This window comes from Branchiostoma belcheri, unplaced genomic scaffold (genome assembly GCF_001625305.1).
Source record: "Branchiostoma belcheri isolate BF01 breed outbred unplaced genomic scaffold, Haploidv18h27 scaffold83, whole genome shotgun sequence".
NCBI classification, from domain to species: domain Eukaryota; kingdom Metazoa; phylum Chordata; class Leptocardii; order Amphioxiformes; family Branchiostomatidae; genus Branchiostoma; species Branchiostoma belcheri.
Genome location: NW_017804498.1, coordinates 375086 through 392715, shown reverse-complemented (window position 1 = coordinate 392715; position 17630 = coordinate 375086). Strand labels below are relative to the sequence as shown.

The window sequence follows — 17630 nt, the reverse complement described above, 5'->3', positions numbered from 1 at the left end:
AGGGACATATAAAAGAAGGGCTCAAACTATTGGGTGCAAAATTGTGCACTTTTGCGCACCCAATTTAGAGCTGTGCAACAATTTTTTTTACTGGGCAGGCACCAGTAAATATTTGTGTAAGGTTACTGTTACAGGATATTCTTGATACAAGAATACAGGATATTCTTGACACAAAGTCCTTGGCAAATCACCAAAAATCCAGCCAGGAAGCTAAGAGATTAACTCTTTAATGTACAATATGATATTTTGATTACAAGTACAAGACTTGGATTAGTGAAAGAAAACACCTGTAAGCCCATGCTATGTGCACATAACAATGAGTCGATACATAATTTGCCACACCCTGACAGAGCGGCATAGCTTTCATGTTCACATACAGACATTGTCATGTGACAGTCCCTGACGTGGCCCACAGACAGATTAGGTTGAGAGTCAGGGCTGTTAGTTAAATTGGGTGTATTGTTGGGTGGGTAATCTGGGTATGCCATGCTTTCAACCAGGCCGACTCCAAGGCCAATGTCAGACTCCTTCTTGGCAAGCACAATTGGAAGCCAGCCCTTCGATGAAGCAAGAAGTTAAACTTCTGGATTCTCAGATCTTTTCAGGAACATAATGTGACCAGAAGCAACAAGAATTCAGAGACATCATGCCTCCATGAAATATGTAGAGTTTTGTAAATGTTTTTTCCTGACAGGAAATGCTATCTAGATCTGTCACCAAAAAGTCAAGACCATAGCATGTTCACTCAAGAGATTTTTAAAAAACCGAAGTTCTGCTGCAGTACCAAGATCAGCCACCAGGAGGCCCATGTTTGACCTTGTCCTTTGTCTTCCTACGACCTATATAACAAATATCATCACAATCCATAAAGATGTTCTGAAGTTATGATGACTACAAACACACACACACACACACACACACACACACACACACACACACACACACACAGAGAGAGAGAGAGAGAGACATACACAAACATACAGACAGACCAAAAACAATACCTCCATTTTTCATGGAGGTAATAGCAATCCTGACTGAAAATAAAAAAAAATGCTCCAGTGGTTTTTTAGTACTTCCTGGTATTCAAGTATTGTTTTGGGTGACTGAGTTGTGGGTTTGTGCTTAGTTAGAGGACAGGGAAAAAAACCCAGCGCAAAATCAAAGGTACGAAAAGTAGCTATTTGGCACCAGATTTATATTTTTTAACGACCTATTCTCTAAGAATGTTCACAAAATCATTAACTAAATAAAAAATGCGTCACAAAATAGAAGTCCTCCTGGTTAGATATACATGCAGATTAGGGTCAAGTGCCTTAAATACCTTACTACGCTAATCTCTTGGTGGCTTTATTTGAGCTGGATAAATGTTGACTCCCAGAGGAAATGGTCGGCCTGTCTACCCAAAGTACAGCACATCCTGGATAAGGCAATTAGGAAGTGCATTTGCCTTTGGATAAACCTCATCAGGAAATCAAGATGATAAACGTAAAATGTGAAATTTTTGCACTGGTTTTATTTTTGCATTTTTTTTTCTCCACAGCGAATTAAATTCCTTTAAGTTGTATGACTACTGTACTACAGAATTGTTTCAAAAGCAAATTTAAAACACTGAAAACCTCCCTTTTCCTCCTTTGAAATAAAATCTCTGCGAAGGTTTCACGACTTAAAGAGTATTTTATTTTATTTCCTTCTAGTACATGTACTACTAGTACTAGTAATTATATTGTAAATGGCATGTTATCCCCCAGAAATTGGCATAGATACATATTTCACTGGAAATTCTGGGCTGACTGGAAACCAGACACTACCAGTAAATCTACCACTTTTGAACGCAACACTTAATTGCATGAACTAGTGGTTTACGACATTTTCCTCTCGTTATTTGTAGGATCGCCTCTGGGCATTAATCATGAGACTGCCTTGAAGTTCATTCTCTGTCTAGCAAATCATGAGGTACAGAGTAAGGGTTTCTCAACAGTTAGACATATTTTAACATATACATATCTATTGTACGGAAGTATTGTTTTGGGTGGCTGAACTGCGGGTTTGCGTATCTGTTTGCAGACAGCATTTGACAGCGTAGGTTGACAGCACATGGGTGGGAGAGATTGACAGCCAGAATGACACATCAAAAGGACAGGCTCAAGAAAGGGGTGAACTGAAGGTTATGAAAATCCAAAATACTTTCAAAAAGTCTGAAATCCCTGATTTCTTGTTCAAGTCAACAGCAGAGGATAGCCTACAGTTTTTTAATCTCTCAAGTTCATGAAGAATGGAATCATTCAAAGTTGTCACACAATGTACTAGTATATTGGGACAAATGTGGAAGTTTTATCATATTTACATCACAGCTCAGTAACAGCGAGCCACTTTTCTAATCTCATGAACATAGGATATCATTGGTAGCATATGTAGGCTTGCTTTCATCATCTTGTTCTTGGAAAAAGAGATCCAGCTCACCAAATACATGAGAACTATACTGTGTCAACACCATCATGTATTTCGTAAAATACTATAAATATTAGCTTAGGGTAGGATAAGTAATGACTTTGACCCCTATTACTAGTAGTTGATATAGCTGTGGCATAAGGGGCCTGCAGGGTTTGTAGGAAAAAGTTCCAGACATGTGGATGTACATATTCATAGGACATCTTCGGAAGTTCAGTGTCTGACATTGGTTGTTTGCCAATAAAATACAGACAATCTGGTTTTGAGTACAGCCATATGAAACCACGTTCAACCTCCTATGGGGTGTTTTGCCCCTAAGGAACAAGTTCCAAGAGTCCTGGTCGACTAAACATTGTCTAAATCCAAATTAAGGCTTTAGTTATCTTGGCATGGGGTGTATAAACACTACACCACAAAAGTACAAACAGATGTGACTACTAAATGACCGCTGTAAGACCTTTTTACAGTAAATATTTTTAACAACTTTTATTAAGGTCCCTGATGATTTTTTTTTACTTTATTTACTCCTTGATATTTGAATTTTTCATTTCAGTTCTACCTCAGATGTTTTGAATGCTGTTGGACTATAGGGCAAGGATATTCAGAAATGGGCACAAATACTTGAAGTGCTGTGAAAATTTCTAGAATGCAAACTGCGAATATCTAATCTAAAGAATTCTCAATTAGATGGTACTCTGTCTCATTCTTATGGCATTCTTACAGCATTTGAAACATTCTGATCTGACATTCAAAGGAGAACAGAAATGGACCAGAATATTTGGAATACACTCTAAATTTTCAGAATACGCTTCAAATATTCAGGTCAGGAACATATGGTGTTATACCAAAATTATATAGAAATATATATATATCATCATCATCATCATCATTCATCCTCCGTAGAGGTGGAGCATACAAAGTTAGTTCGCCACAACTGTCTGTATATATATGTCCAATTTAATTAGGCATTATTTATTTGAACATTTACTGTTTGCTTTAAATTACTCAAGTACATGTATACGGGGCTCAAAATCTACTAACTTGGGGGAATTATTTAGGGAAAATTTAGGTGCACAGGAAAAATATTGGGTGCACACAAGTATAGAAAATATTAGAATACTAGCATCAACAAAACGTTATCACAAACCTTACGGTTACAGCCTCTTTGAAATTCTATTGCATCTTTCATAGCCCACAAAATCTAATTAAGTAACTCATATCAGCTCTTTTGCATCAACAATAGCACCATGTTGAATTTTAGCAGGTTCATATTCTGATGTTTTTTTTTCAGGCGCATGTAAGTACAGACACTGTATTGAAGTGGATTGTCAATAAGGACATTACTTCACAGCTGTTACAGTGGATGGACAAAAATAAGACCTCGTTAAAAATCACTTGTGACACCTGTTAGGATCCCTTTTCACACTACAGTGATCACTGAATGTTGAGTGACCAAAATTGGATGTGTGCGATCCTTGGTGTTATAACTGCATGTAATAAAAGTGTGGTTTTTGAGGCAACAAGACATACAAAATGTACAAAAATGTGTTCTTTATCTATGAAATCCGTTACATGACCAAATTATTTTTCGCTCAAAATCAAATTGGTATCCCTGGTTGCTTAACACAGCCTCAAGTGGAAAGGGGGTGTAAGGGAAAAGCAGTGGAGTGGATGGAGAAAAATAATGCCTTGTTATAAATTGCTAGTGACACCTGTAAGGGAAAAAGCATCTGAGTATTACTGACTCTTTGAAAGCTTTGTGTGCACGAAAGGATTTTGAGATTATTTGGTATCTACAAATTCTTACTAATACTATAGGTGATTCATTAATATGACGGTTTTCATCAAAGAAAAAATATTTTATATAAAGCATTTCTCTCTTTATAAGAACACAGTAAAATCATACAAAATATTCAACTGTCATCTCTATAGTATGTATGTTTCCAGGGACGACATTGGACAGATCCTTGTGATCATCAAGCCCTACCGGTAGTCAGTGGATGACCTGCAAGGGTAGAGCCATCTCTTCCCCCAGCCTATCAGCCATTACTGCTTTCCAACTTGACATTAAGGTCAATCTGTGGTAACTAAATTCCCCTGACACTCCACTGCATTTAAACACATTTGTACCTACATTTGTATGAACACAAGCAAACACACAGACAAACACACCCAATACCTCAGTATCCGGAGGTAACAAGAAAAAAAAGATGGCCTAGGGGACAAGCAACCTCTTGGTGGATGGGTTTAAAATAAAATATGATATCCCAGGAAAGAGGTTCCATCCATACTTAATCTTATTACATGACAGTACACCTACAAAACTGGGTGGTCTGACTTTAAAGGCTAGGGGGGGCAGGGTCAAACATGATGGCAACATGGGTACTAAATACTTGTTTAGTATCTTATTACAATGTCACCAAAGTGTCCAAAGTAATCCCTTCCCACCAAGGGTCACCTGGTAGGCCACATTAGGCTACACCAATACAATTCCTCGGTTCTTGAACCATTGTATGTAAAATCTCAGCAACAGGATACATGTGTATTATGAAAACAGCAGGCAGGCAGAAAACTGTCACCTGACTAATGACTATGTTTTCTGCTGAACTGTGTGTACCAACTACCAAGGTACAGACTTTTCTCTTAGACTTAGAGTCAGTTTCTATGTTGATATTGTTAAAGCCAATCAAGAATTATTTTGTAAAATTCAAGAACCAATAAATTAAATTACTGTGGCCTAACAACGGTCAATATGTGCAGGAAATCTCTTTCTTTTAATAATACAAATCTGTGACATGCACTTCAATATATGATTTGATCACTCATGCATGTTGATGCCAGATATCGTAATTCCAGGGTCAACCTTCTATAAAAATTCCCCTTTTGATGCCTTCAAAACTAAATAAAAATACAATGTATATCTCGCCTGCGTGGAGTGGCCACAATGACCTCAAACATGCAAACATATTGAGAATGATTGTCAACAAGCAGTCACACATGAATGGGCGTAGCCAGGAAACACGGTTATTGTCACCTGGCGATTTCCTTACATCTGCTGGCCTGATTGTTATGGAGGGCTGCAATGTAAACAATAGAAACTGTAACCAGAAAAAACATATACACTTCAATGGGAGGTGATTCCTTCAACATTCACAATCCACACTGTGGCTAGACGGTTCTGGGCCGGGGTAATTAATTATACTAATGAGGTTTGTGACAGGCCCAATGTTAACGATAACATGAATGGACAAGAGGATCTGTTTTCCTTTTGTCACTTTTGTGTACGCCTGACTGATCACCAAAACAAGAGTCAGTCTTCCTGTGGGAGAATATCTTGTGTTTATGTGGCAGTATGGCATCCCTAAACCATCTCTTAACAATATATAACACCCGCGGCAAGGGGAAAAAAATCACCCGCACATTTTAATGCAGGGCACATGACCATAGACATGGATGCCGAGCCAATTTACCTGTATTTTTAACCGAGATCGCCATCTAATTGCGGTACATTTAGGCGTGTTCCAACAATAGATGATTATACTTTGCATCTCCTTCCTGTGTCGGCCATCAAGAGATAATTAAACCCAAACAGCAGCTTTCCCCCGCAGCAGCTGGCAATCTTACCTAGTGTAAGCAGTTGCACCTCGCGTTGTTTTTCTTCCTCTCTTCGTTAAGCTCTGCATCTATAGTCCTGCTGCGTAGAAAGGCTTCCTTTAGATCCTTGGTTTTCTTAGGCTCCATGTTCCATTCCAATCAGGGGGGACAGTCTCTAGCGCTGCAAAGATACAACCAGATCGGTTCAGATTGAAGCCGAATGTACGGGCTATCCTTGGCAGGTAGGATCCTGCAGCCAGCCGGCGGGCACACCCGTTCCTGTTCCTCCTTCGGGGTCGCGCTCCCTCCGTGCAATATTCCTATGGGTGGAAAATTGTGATGGCTGTGAAATATGCGAGTAGGGGAACGAACGATCCAATATATAAAGAAATCGGGGCTCAAATTGGGCAGAAATCAAAGCGATGGAGCCATGGCATGAAAACAAGCACGCCGGTTCATGGATAACAGTGGTCGGGACTGCGTGACACTCTCTTCCACTGAATATTAATGCCATAATGAGCGAGGAAAGAGCGCCGGAGAGCGTTTATAGCGGCCTGCTCAACATCTGACGTGACGTAACGTGAGGCCGTGCGTTCAGTCGCGGCCTTGCAGTGTTTTGGTGCGGCTTTAGGTCCGCTATACCTGCGCCCCACAGCGTACCTCTCTATCTACGGCCTGCTCGCAACAATGGAAACAAATAATGGCTCGAATTTCGCCACACGACAAGACAAATATTGGGTGGGCACACAGCCGAACCTGAAAGTGCCAAAGACGTTCCACTGTAGCTCAGGACCGAACGCGAAGCTCAGGGTTCATCAATCAAAACCTGTGTAAACTACATGGAAAAGATCAACCATTTTGTTCCCCACAGAAAAATGAGATCGATGCCTTTTACTCCAAAATTGCACGCTATTAATTTGGGATAAATACTGGTAAATACTCCGAATGGTGAAAGTGAAACCAATCGTTACAAAAGCGGCAGATAAACGGAAAAAATACCTTTTTTCCTAGGAAGAAAAGTTAAATCCACACCAAAATGCCGCCATTTTGTCACCCAGCATGCCCTTAAAAATCTGCCAATCAGAGACCATTTCACTAAATCGCGTACCTTCGTACAAATGGAACATGACGTTTGATTGGCTGCTCTAGAGGTCATTCCAGAGTCAAGATGGCGGCGTTCATATATTTTGGAACAGTCCGAAGGCATTTTCCCCCAAATCTAGACGCTTTAACAATTGTATAGATCAACAATTTGTGTTTTAAGGCATACGTGATGTTTATTTGTAGCATCAGGGTAAATACGGAAACCTATCAAGTCGTATTTCCTTGAGTGCTGACTACTTTCCTCGTTCGGATAACTTGGAGACTGTAAAGATCTCTATAGGCAGTTTGTTTTGAAATCATTGAAATCTCTATGTAACTTAGAATAAACGCGAATGTATAGCCAACGATTTGCATTTCTTCGCGAACTCTGCACCAAGAGTTCTGGAGAAGATTCAAGGATAAACACCGCTTGGAGAATCAGTAAGTACCATTGAAACTTGCTGCTGTCAGAATGTCACTAAAACGTCGTCTGCTGCAGCTGCACTAATAATTTATATACAGGACAGATAAAAATAATACTACATGTAGTTGTTATGCAGGTGTGAAGAATGATAATATACATGTACCACTATTTCATATCGGTCAGTATCACTACTATATGTGTATACTATATGTATGTAATTTCAATATTCCCATAAAAATTGCAGTGTCCTAAGTGCCAGTGAAAGTTGGCGGGTGTTTTAGGAACAATAGAGCGACGTTTAATGCTTGTCACCATGTAACTTTCATAACCTTGTCATTATTTGCCAGTTTGAAGTCATATGTCTCTCACCAAACACGTGTCTACATGCAACAGATTTAGAATTGCCATTTGCATGTACAGTATTGTCATAATTATATTATGTAATTTAATAGCTTCTGGATCTCAGGTCACAAATTGAAAATGAACATTTGATTAAAAATTACAGTGCAGAAATTGTGTTGACTTTTTTTTCTACTTTTAGCAAAGATTGCAGCTTGGACATCGCTAGTTCTTGGGTATGTATATCTCTTGTAAATTATTGTATGATTAATGGATGTTGAAAACAGATAGAGAAAAACAGATTGATTGATTGATTGACTGATTGATTGATTGATTGATTGATCCTCAAAATCCTCTTGAAGCTCATGACTAATGATGCTTGGGAGCAGATTGAATTGCAACAGAAAAGGCATTTCATTTAGAAATCGCCATTAGCACTTAACACGCAAAGCAATTAAATAACCCATATGGAACTTGTTATTTGCCACAAGGGCCAAAGTTATGAATCTGATTGGCCACAAAATATTTTTTTAAAATATGGTATTGGTAAGCCAATATTGAACAGAAATTGTCAGCAGAAATTAAGGTGATTAAAAGACATTTACACTTGGTCAAAGCACTGTCTACAATTGTGAGCCTGCAATTACTACATTGTCCTTTAGTATTTCTAACACCAAATTTAGAATTGGGATTGATACGTTGTTACATATAGGGTTTGATTAGCACTTGTAAACCGGATATTACTAAGTAATGCAAGGTGTATGTAGATAATGATTAATCTATAAGTCATGCTCAAGCAAATGTTACAGTTTTTATACTTAATCTTTCTTTACTTTGCTATCAGCGGGGCATTTATTTCAAGCCAAGTCTACAGTTTGAGAGATGCTTTTAGACACCGGACCAATGCTGTAAACAATGAGAACAGACCAAGTTCCTCCTACATCTACCCAACTACCTCACTGCCAACTGAAGCACAAGAACACACAAAAGGTTAATATTTTTTTTTCTTCTATCATCCTTGAAGTCAAAATCGAAGTGGTTGAATCTTGGGAAAGACCTATCTGAAGCAAATATCTTTTACTAGTATTAATTGCTGTGAATGTACATGTATTGCTGATTCTGTGCATATTCTACTGTCATTTCCTGTCAGCCATCAAGGACACTATTTTGACCTCCAATTTGAGTTCTAACCTCACATCCTCCCAGCCTGCAGTGAGAACATTTTGACCTCCAGTTCCACCTTGACAGTATATGGTTATGCTATTTCCCCCATCTCTTTCCTGTTACTCTACTGCATTCGAATATTCAAATAACTACAAGCAGACAAACACACGCACACTAAAAAAAAAAAACTCGGAATAAATTGAGGTAATGGCATGTTTCCCACCACAACCCTTATCTCCACCTGGGTACAGTCTGTGGGAACATCAGTCATTGAAGAGGCTTAGAATTTCAGATGTTCTGGCCATGATCCAACTAACCAGGAGTGCACTGCACTTGACAGTATGATAATCAGCAAGGCAAACTTATAAAGGGATACGACCTTGACTCCAGTGGCTTAACCTCACTCTCCTGTACGTTTGTTCTGTCACTACTGGAAGATGTTGTCTGTTTAGCATCTGGTACCAAATCTGTGTCAATAGAGAAGGTTCAAAAATTCAATCTTTTTTTTTTAATCCAGCCTTTTGCTTGCTGCGTAACTCAGCCATGAGGCACCCGTCCTGTTACTCGTACTATGGTACCAGAAGCGTACTTGACGTATGTGTGCAATCCCTGGGATGTTATTGAAAATTAGATTCATCCCAGAAATGTGGACCAAATTCGTGACAAGGCCTTAGATCATTGAGGATATCAATGATTGAACCTCCTGGCTTACATCAAATACAATCAGTCTTGAACAATTGGGTGTGTTGAAATCATTAGGCTTTAACAGATGGCGACTCACTGACAGTTCTTGTCCAATGATTATTCATAATGGCTCAGAAGAGTCTTTTCATGGTGTTGTACATGTATATGTAGAAAGTTGAACTTGCAAGTGTCTTGTGATGCTGGCCATAATTGGACCCCGTCACAATAGAAATTACAGCAATTTACACTCTCTTAGTACAGGAAATGTCACATCTGGTATATGATGATTCTCTCTCAGGTAGCTGAAAAGACTGGAAATAACATGACAAAATCTGCCCTAAACATAGCCCCATCTTCAAGTCCCAAATTGCTGGCAATTTACGTCTGACAATTATGTCTTACTTTGAAAACTGACACTAATGCCAACATTTTAAAACTGAACTACATACAAATCGAGAGAAAATGAAGTTTTCCAGCAATGGTAGTTAGGGGCTTTCGGCAGACAGTACTCTTCCCATCTGTTCAAACCTGCTGTTTATTTCATTATGTACATGTCAGACAAACAGGAGTGACACTTGGGGCTGGTTGGGAAAGACGGGTGACAAGATAATTAAAACATTGGAGGCCAGAAATAGCGCAGATGGGTAAATATAGAATACAACACGGGGTATTCCGTATCGCCCGAGGTACCAGCCCGACCGCGCGTCGGATCGCCCGACGGCCGAAGGCCGGAGGGAGATCTGATCCGCGGGAGGGCTGGGACCGAGGGTGATGCGAAATACACCGTGTTGTATTTTATTTATGTCATACCCACCCAAGAAAACACGCCTTTTAATGCAAAATAGGCGAACATTTGGTGTCCCTAAACCCAAACAATGCAACAACATCAATTCCAATGTCCGAATTTTGTGTTCGAATTTTCGAAAGCGGTGCAAGCGGTTAGGGCGAAACACGTTCAAATCGTTCTGTGGGACATTTGGAAGGCCCGGGCCGCACGCGTTAAGAACCTCCGGGCCGTACCGCTAGTTATCACACGGGCCGGAACACCCGTATCAAACGTAATCGCGGTCCAGGTAGGACATAAAGATAAGGATTAACTAAGTAAAAACAACAACAGGAAACTGTTTCCTGTTGGCTTGGTTGTCAGAAGCTTGTAGCTGACTCCATCAAAAATATAGGCCACAGCAAGTAAATTTTATGGATGACATCCTCCACAGACTCCAAATCTAATGTGAGTGGGCGAAAAAAAACAAGATGGGCCAAAAAAAAACAAGGTTCCTACATTTTAAAATTTTGACTCAATCATTGTACAAATGGTTTTGATTCAGTGGGAACATCACATGTACACAGCCAGCATCGATATATCATACATCACTGCATCAAAGTAAGAAACAGAACATTAAATCAGAATCTTTTCTTGTCTCCTCTCTTCATAGCTATCTGCCATCCACGGTCCGGCATGGCAACAGACATCTTTGCCCATTATCGACATGTTGACCACTGTCAGAAGACAACAAAATGGCTTTGTTTTCCAAAGTCAGGCAAAAATTAATGTGCACGCTGATGTCATCCATAACAAATTACTTGCTGTGGCCTTAGATCAGATACACATTTGGGCTTTCAGTTCCTGTATCACTCCTGTGCATACACCTCCAGTTCAAGGAAATACAACAGTATTTCTAATCTAAGTACATGTACAGTTGACAATGTACGTTTTTTATTTTAGATTTTGGCGGAAGGGATCCAATAATTTATGACATTTTCATATGTGCAAGCATGTCAATAAAATTGTTCTCACCTAGAGCTTTTGACCAGTCACTCCGGTCTAACACTCGTCCTCAGCAGACTGACCCAGTGAGACTTGTCATGTGGTCAATCTCTAAAGTGTGACGTCAACATTGCAAGATTGTCATTATGGAATGCCCAATGAGGAGTAGCAACTAATGCAGCTTGCATTTGCCACCTGATGGCTTCATTAGAAATATTAATGAAGACTAATGGCATTCATTATCTGCTCCAGGGACAAATCAAATTGAGCCTTTGACAATGAAAACACATTGATATTGTCATGTATGTCAATGTCAATTACATGTATATGAATCTTATTTAAAGGAAAGAGCTGGGAAAATGATATAAAAATGTAACAACCTCTTTAAAGTTTAAAGTGAAATGAAGGGTGACACTTTCAAGTTAACCTCCTTGCTATTTCCAAGCAATTTTAGAATTTTGTCCTTAAATGTACTTCAGTGTTTGAACACCTGGTTATACTTATAGGTCTTCAACTAAGGTATACTGTAAATCTAGTAACTTTCACGATGGTCTTATCATTGCATTTATTGTGCAGTAACTTCAAATAAATAAATATAGAATACAACACGTGGTATTCCGTATCGCCCGAGGTATCGGCCCGACCGCGGGCCGCAGGCCGGAGGGCGATCCGACTCGCGGGAGGGCCGGGACCGAGGGCGATGCGGAATACACCGTGTTGTATTTTATTTATATCATACCCACCCAAGAAAACGCGCCTTTCAATGCAATATGAGCCAAAAGTTGGTGCCCCTAAACCCTCAAATGCAACAACATCAGTTCCAACGTCCGGATTCTGTATTCAAATTTTCGAAAGGGGCACACGCGGTTAGGGCGAAACGCGTTCGAATTGTTTTATGGAAGCCATGGAAGCGTTCGATAACGGGTTCCGGACCGGGCCGTACCGTAACGCACGGCCCGGTCCGGAACCCGTTATCGAACGTTATCGCGGCCCGGGTATGATATAACACCGGATATATGTCATCCTTGTATGATTTTGTAGTATTTGTACTACAGAATTGTAATTCAACAGCAAAAGACAGTGAAAACCTCACTTTTTCCTCCTACATGTACCACCAAATAAAATAAAACCACCTCAAAAAGTAGATAAATTTACAGAATCGGACTGCTGCATATGTCATAGCCAGGCCATTATCCTCTTACTGTGAAAAGGATTAACATTAAGACCTTTTTCCTGGAAGGCTGCAGGTGTTTTCTGTGACTTAATTCCATGAATTATGATTGCATTACTGGGAAAAAAAGGATCTTGAAAGGTTAATAAAAAATTGTTTTAGTGAGTGGTTGTTGCTTTTATTATGAGCCATTTATTTCCTACCTGAAATATTCTTGATACAAATTATTCAAAAGCTTCAAAAGACACCATGCATATATATATCCTCTCTTTGATGGATGCTTTTCATCAATGGTCATTATCATTAGTGCTCCTAGTCTAATTTATGTAATTACCACCTGAGATCATTAGGGACTTCATTCTTCAGTTTTTACCATTAATTTGCACTTGCAACTTAATTAGAAAATAAGTTATAAAAACTTGAGTGTGCCGTCACCATGTCATATATGTGATAAATGTTGGAATAAAAAAAATTAGCACTTTGTTTGATAGGTTTTGTATTCAAGCATTGGTGTACATGTAGCCTTTATATTTGTGAATGGCTTCATCAGAAGGCAAATTCAGCCTCAGTTAATTCCTACAGCAAGAAGCTCATTCCTCAGTGTACTCTATAGAAGGCAGCTGAATGCTAGCCAAAATCTCGGTGACTACTAGTAAGCACTTTAGTTGAGTTAAACGTGAGGATCTGCACATGCAATGCTTAATGGTAAAAGTGTTCTTGCAAAAGGTTTTGCAAATGAGTTTATTGGCTTTTATTGAAAGGGTGTCTGGCAAATCTAGGCAGCAAACACTAACACGACTTGGGACATTTTGACAATTTAGCATTCAACTACATGATACAAAGAATTTGTCAATAAAATGCTTACCGATGAAATTGGGATGATAATTAACGTGCTACATATAGAATCAAAGCAATTCGTGTTGAATTAGAGTGTGCTAGTTACACTTAACAGTGAATTCAAAATAGCTCACAATATCTCACAGAAGTGTCTTTACTTGGAAATTCACCTAACGTTGGCAGTGGTTCAAGTGCTTGTTTGTCATTCAGTCTGAAACTTTCTTACTGACAAATTCGTTGGAGGGAATTGAACTGAAGAGTTAGATTAGTCTGCCTAAAATAGCATGGTGCATGATGTAACAGAGGTACATGTAAGTTCAAGAGCAAACAGAAATAGAATTGATATCAGATCTCCTAACTTGTACTTAATTTACTTGATGAAAAAAATAAAAACTGTCTTATTAGTCAGTATTGCTTTCTATTAATAGTATGTTGCCCCCTTCCCCTTCCACACTAGAATTCACAGTGTTGTGTAACAAAAATTAGAATGTAATATCTGACAGGTTTACTACTGAGCTACAGGGTAACATGTTCATTTTCTAGTGGAGTTTTGTTAATGGTCATGTCATTTTTTTTTGTAAATGAGTGATTAAGATTTGATTTGATTATAATATATTTGGTTAATATACTTTAGAACAAAGTGTAGAAATATTACAGTTTTTCAATACATGTTTAAACGTAAAATGAATTTGTGAGTCTGGATCCAGATCTTTCCCAAATCTAATTTCTTGAGAGCTAGATCAAGAGCAACATTGGCAAATGTCCCAAACTTCTACCAGAAACTAGGCTATCTGGTACATTCAGGTTAAACTATGCGCTATCATGCAGATTCCCAGACGTTAGCAGTAGGTCCTCCTCCTATTGAAAATGTTTGCTTCTTTCCTTACAGATTTTGCCAACTTGAAGGTGGAAGATGGCGAACTATCTGCAAAGATGCCCAGCATTCCATTCCCAAATCCTCAAGTCAGCAACAGTATTTGTAAGTACGGCACAATATTCTGGGCTCTTCTGATCCCAGAAAAGGTGTTCTATTCATGCTCTTTTATTATATAAGAAAGAGAAGATTTTACACCTAAGACCTCACTCCTGCTAGTCGGTAGTGAGACCATTTGGACCTCCAATTCACCCTGTCAGTCTGTGGTTATACCATTTCCCCCTTCACTTTGTATGTACTACAGTAACTGTATTCAACCAAAAGGTCTCCTTTTAAACTTCCTTGATTACACACTTTTTGCAGATGCTATGCTGATTTCTGTCTTACCCAAATGGCAGCAACCAAGGGGGCATACTAGTAAATAAGAAAAATGGCAATGTTACAAAACCTGTTGATCTAACTAAGTTTTTGCCTTGTCTTTAGTGACCAGCTGGTTGGACTGGGTGCCCTCCCCCCTGGCACGTCCCAGGATGCATCAGAGGCCAGATGATCCCTGGAGATTCCTGAAGGCCGCCCAGTCCGAACACCGAGCCACCAGGCTGGAGGGGGTGGAGAAATTAGCATCCATCAAGCACTGGAGCGGTGGGTTTTACTGGACTTAAGTGTTTGTTTTTTCTGGCATAGCTACATTTTTGTTATCCCAGCATTTAACACAAGACATGGTGACAGCACACTCAATTTTTTTTTAATCTTATTTTTATGCCACCACCAACGCAGAGGATGATAGACAGTGCTCATTTTCACCTGAGATAAGTGAGGAAAGTCGTGTAAAGTGCCTTTCTCAAGTGCATAAAATTGGTTGCATGGCTCTCCTGGATTCAAACTTGGGACCTATTGGTTCGGAGCCGAGTGCTCTGCCGTTACGCCACCCAAGCCCACACATCCTATTAGGTTTTTAGTGATCTAATCAGAGCAGCTCTTAGGATGACCATGTTCAGCACATTGTTTTCCCTTGGGAAGACCTCTGGCAAAGGTGAAGCAAAAAATAGAGGCAGTACCAAGGCCAGAGTAGTTATACAAACACTGTGCACACATGAACCTCTGACCCCACAGATAAGTGCAATGAATCTACAAACCTCCTACACCAAGACTGGAATAACTGTCAAGGTTACCCAAGAACAGGTCATTGACCTGAGTGTGCACTTTTGGCAAAGCAAATAGATTGGAACTGAGTCACGACAGCCACATGCACATGACATTGTCTGAAAGTGTACATCTGTTTCAGCTAAGATGTAGGCCTGTAGTTAACATTTTCTGTGAGAGTGGTAACTTGTCCTTAGTCATTATTTCTAGTACAGAAGTATTGTTTTGGCTGGCTGAGTTGTGGGTTTGTCTGTCCTACCAGTAATTGCATGGCGGTCTGTCTTACGTAGAGCGTAGACAGACCGCTCTAATTCAACATAGAGCGTAATTGGCACATTTTGCGTAGAGCGTAATTCGCCGTTGTAATTCTATGTAATACGTTGTAACTACCCAAAATTTATTGTAAAGCATAATGGGGAGGCTTCTTGAATTCAGCGTAATGCGTAACCCTACTCTCAAAATTTAGCATAAAGCGTTGTCAGGACCCCCCCATGCAGGCCCAAAGGGATTCATGAAAACACTTCCTGGATGTTTGTGTACTTGAATCCGGGAAGTCTAAAATCTCTGATTTGTTCTGGTTGCCCTTTGCCATGGTATTAAAAAGTTGACTCCTCTTCTGGCACCCTGAGGACATGTCCATGTGCAGACACTGTAACTGCTGATGCTGCCATTCTGTGTAAGTGAGGTGATGGTGCAGGTGTAATCTGGTAGATCCATACATTACTCACGCAATCCAGGCACCTTCTGTTCAGCACTATTGTACAACAAGATGTGGCAGATCCATTTATCTGGCTTTCCAGGTTTCCGGAAAGATCACAGGAATCACATCAATGAAGGGGTTCTTTGAAGAGCCTATATTTTTGGTCAAAATGACTGTTTCTCTAATCTTCCTAAAAAGCATGCAGATTGTACTTGCACCATGAGGTCAAGAGTGCCATGTGCCATTATGAAATGCCACATCTCGAGCATGTTAGAGAAACAAGTTTAAAGACTGGAGATATACCTTGTTACTTCCTGTACGCAACTATTGTGGCTTGCAGCTGTGGGTAACTGTGTCTGTTATTTGTTGTAGATTGACTATACATGGGTCAGGAGGTAAGATTGACAGGCAGAATGACAGGAGATCAAAAGGACAGACACCAGAAATGGGGTGAACTTGAAGGTCAAGAAATCCCCAAAATACTTCCCGGAAATCTGAAATCTACTAGATTTCTTGTAGTGAATGTGATGTCCTAAAGCACAATCTGTACTTACCAACTCTAGGTATAGGGCTGTTATATTGTGCTCTTCTTTTATACCTGCTAAAAAATATATTCAATCTGTCCTAGTGGAAAACCTTTTAAAGAAAGTCATGACTTGTTCATCTGTTGACATTTATTCCCTTCACATTTCTGACAGATTCGGATTACCGGGCAGTTGCACAGGCGCTCGACAACCGCACCCTGATTGGTCTAGCCAGGTCACATGATCCAGACTCCAGAATTTTTCTTACCACCCCCTCTCCACCCAAAACAGGTGTAAGTTGGTCACAAATATTGTTGCTTTGTAGTCTGTTACCCCTATTTAAATCTTTAGGAATAAAGCCAATTTAAGAATTAAACAGTAACAGTAAGTGTCTACCTTGGTTGTCATTACTTTTCATTAATACTCAATGTGGTAAGAGTAAGATACAAGAACGTGTTGAATTCAATGTACAGGACTGGAACATTTTTACTTGAAACATTTATCTTAGTCGGCTATATTGAATGTACTGATTACCATCCCATTGCAGAAGGTGAGATTTGGTAGAGTGCGTGTGTATATACTGGGGGATTTCAGCTCTTCCACTTTAGAATTTATGGTTATGGCATGGCGCTGGGATTCATCTAGGCACATTACAGTGCGTAGGTCCTGCAGTGTTAAATCTTATTGTGAAACACTCAGGTTTTTTTTTTGTTGGCGCAGAATTGGGGCATAAGTTAATCTGATGGTGTCATGTCTTCAAAGGTTGGCTCACAAAATGACGCCATGGGGAGTATAAATTGCATTTTTTAAAACTTAGGCCATGTTGATTTCATTAAATGGATGACATCCTTTGGGAACTCCAAAGCTGATGCAAGCG

General features: G+C 39.6%; 1 protein-coding gene across 1 annotated transcript in view; it reads left to right on the top strand.

Annotated features, from left to right (window-relative positions):
- The first annotated feature begins 7170 nt into the window (after window positions 1-7170).
- The window catches only part of LOC109486787 (protein SERAC1-like), a 31931-nt gene continuing 21471 nt past the window's right edge, over window positions 7171-17630 (top strand). The window contains exons 1-5 of the mRNA XM_019790677.1: window positions 7171-7566; window positions 8091-8124; window positions 8733-8878; window positions 14402-14491; window positions 14870-15028. Coding sequence (XP_019646236.1) covers window positions 7479-7566; window positions 8091-8124; window positions 8733-8878; window positions 14402-14491; window positions 14870-15028 — 517 coding nt within the window. The 5' untranslated portion in view covers window positions 7171-7478. The remainder of the gene's footprint in view (window positions 7567-8090; window positions 8125-8732; window positions 8879-14401; window positions 14492-14869; window positions 15029-17630) is intronic.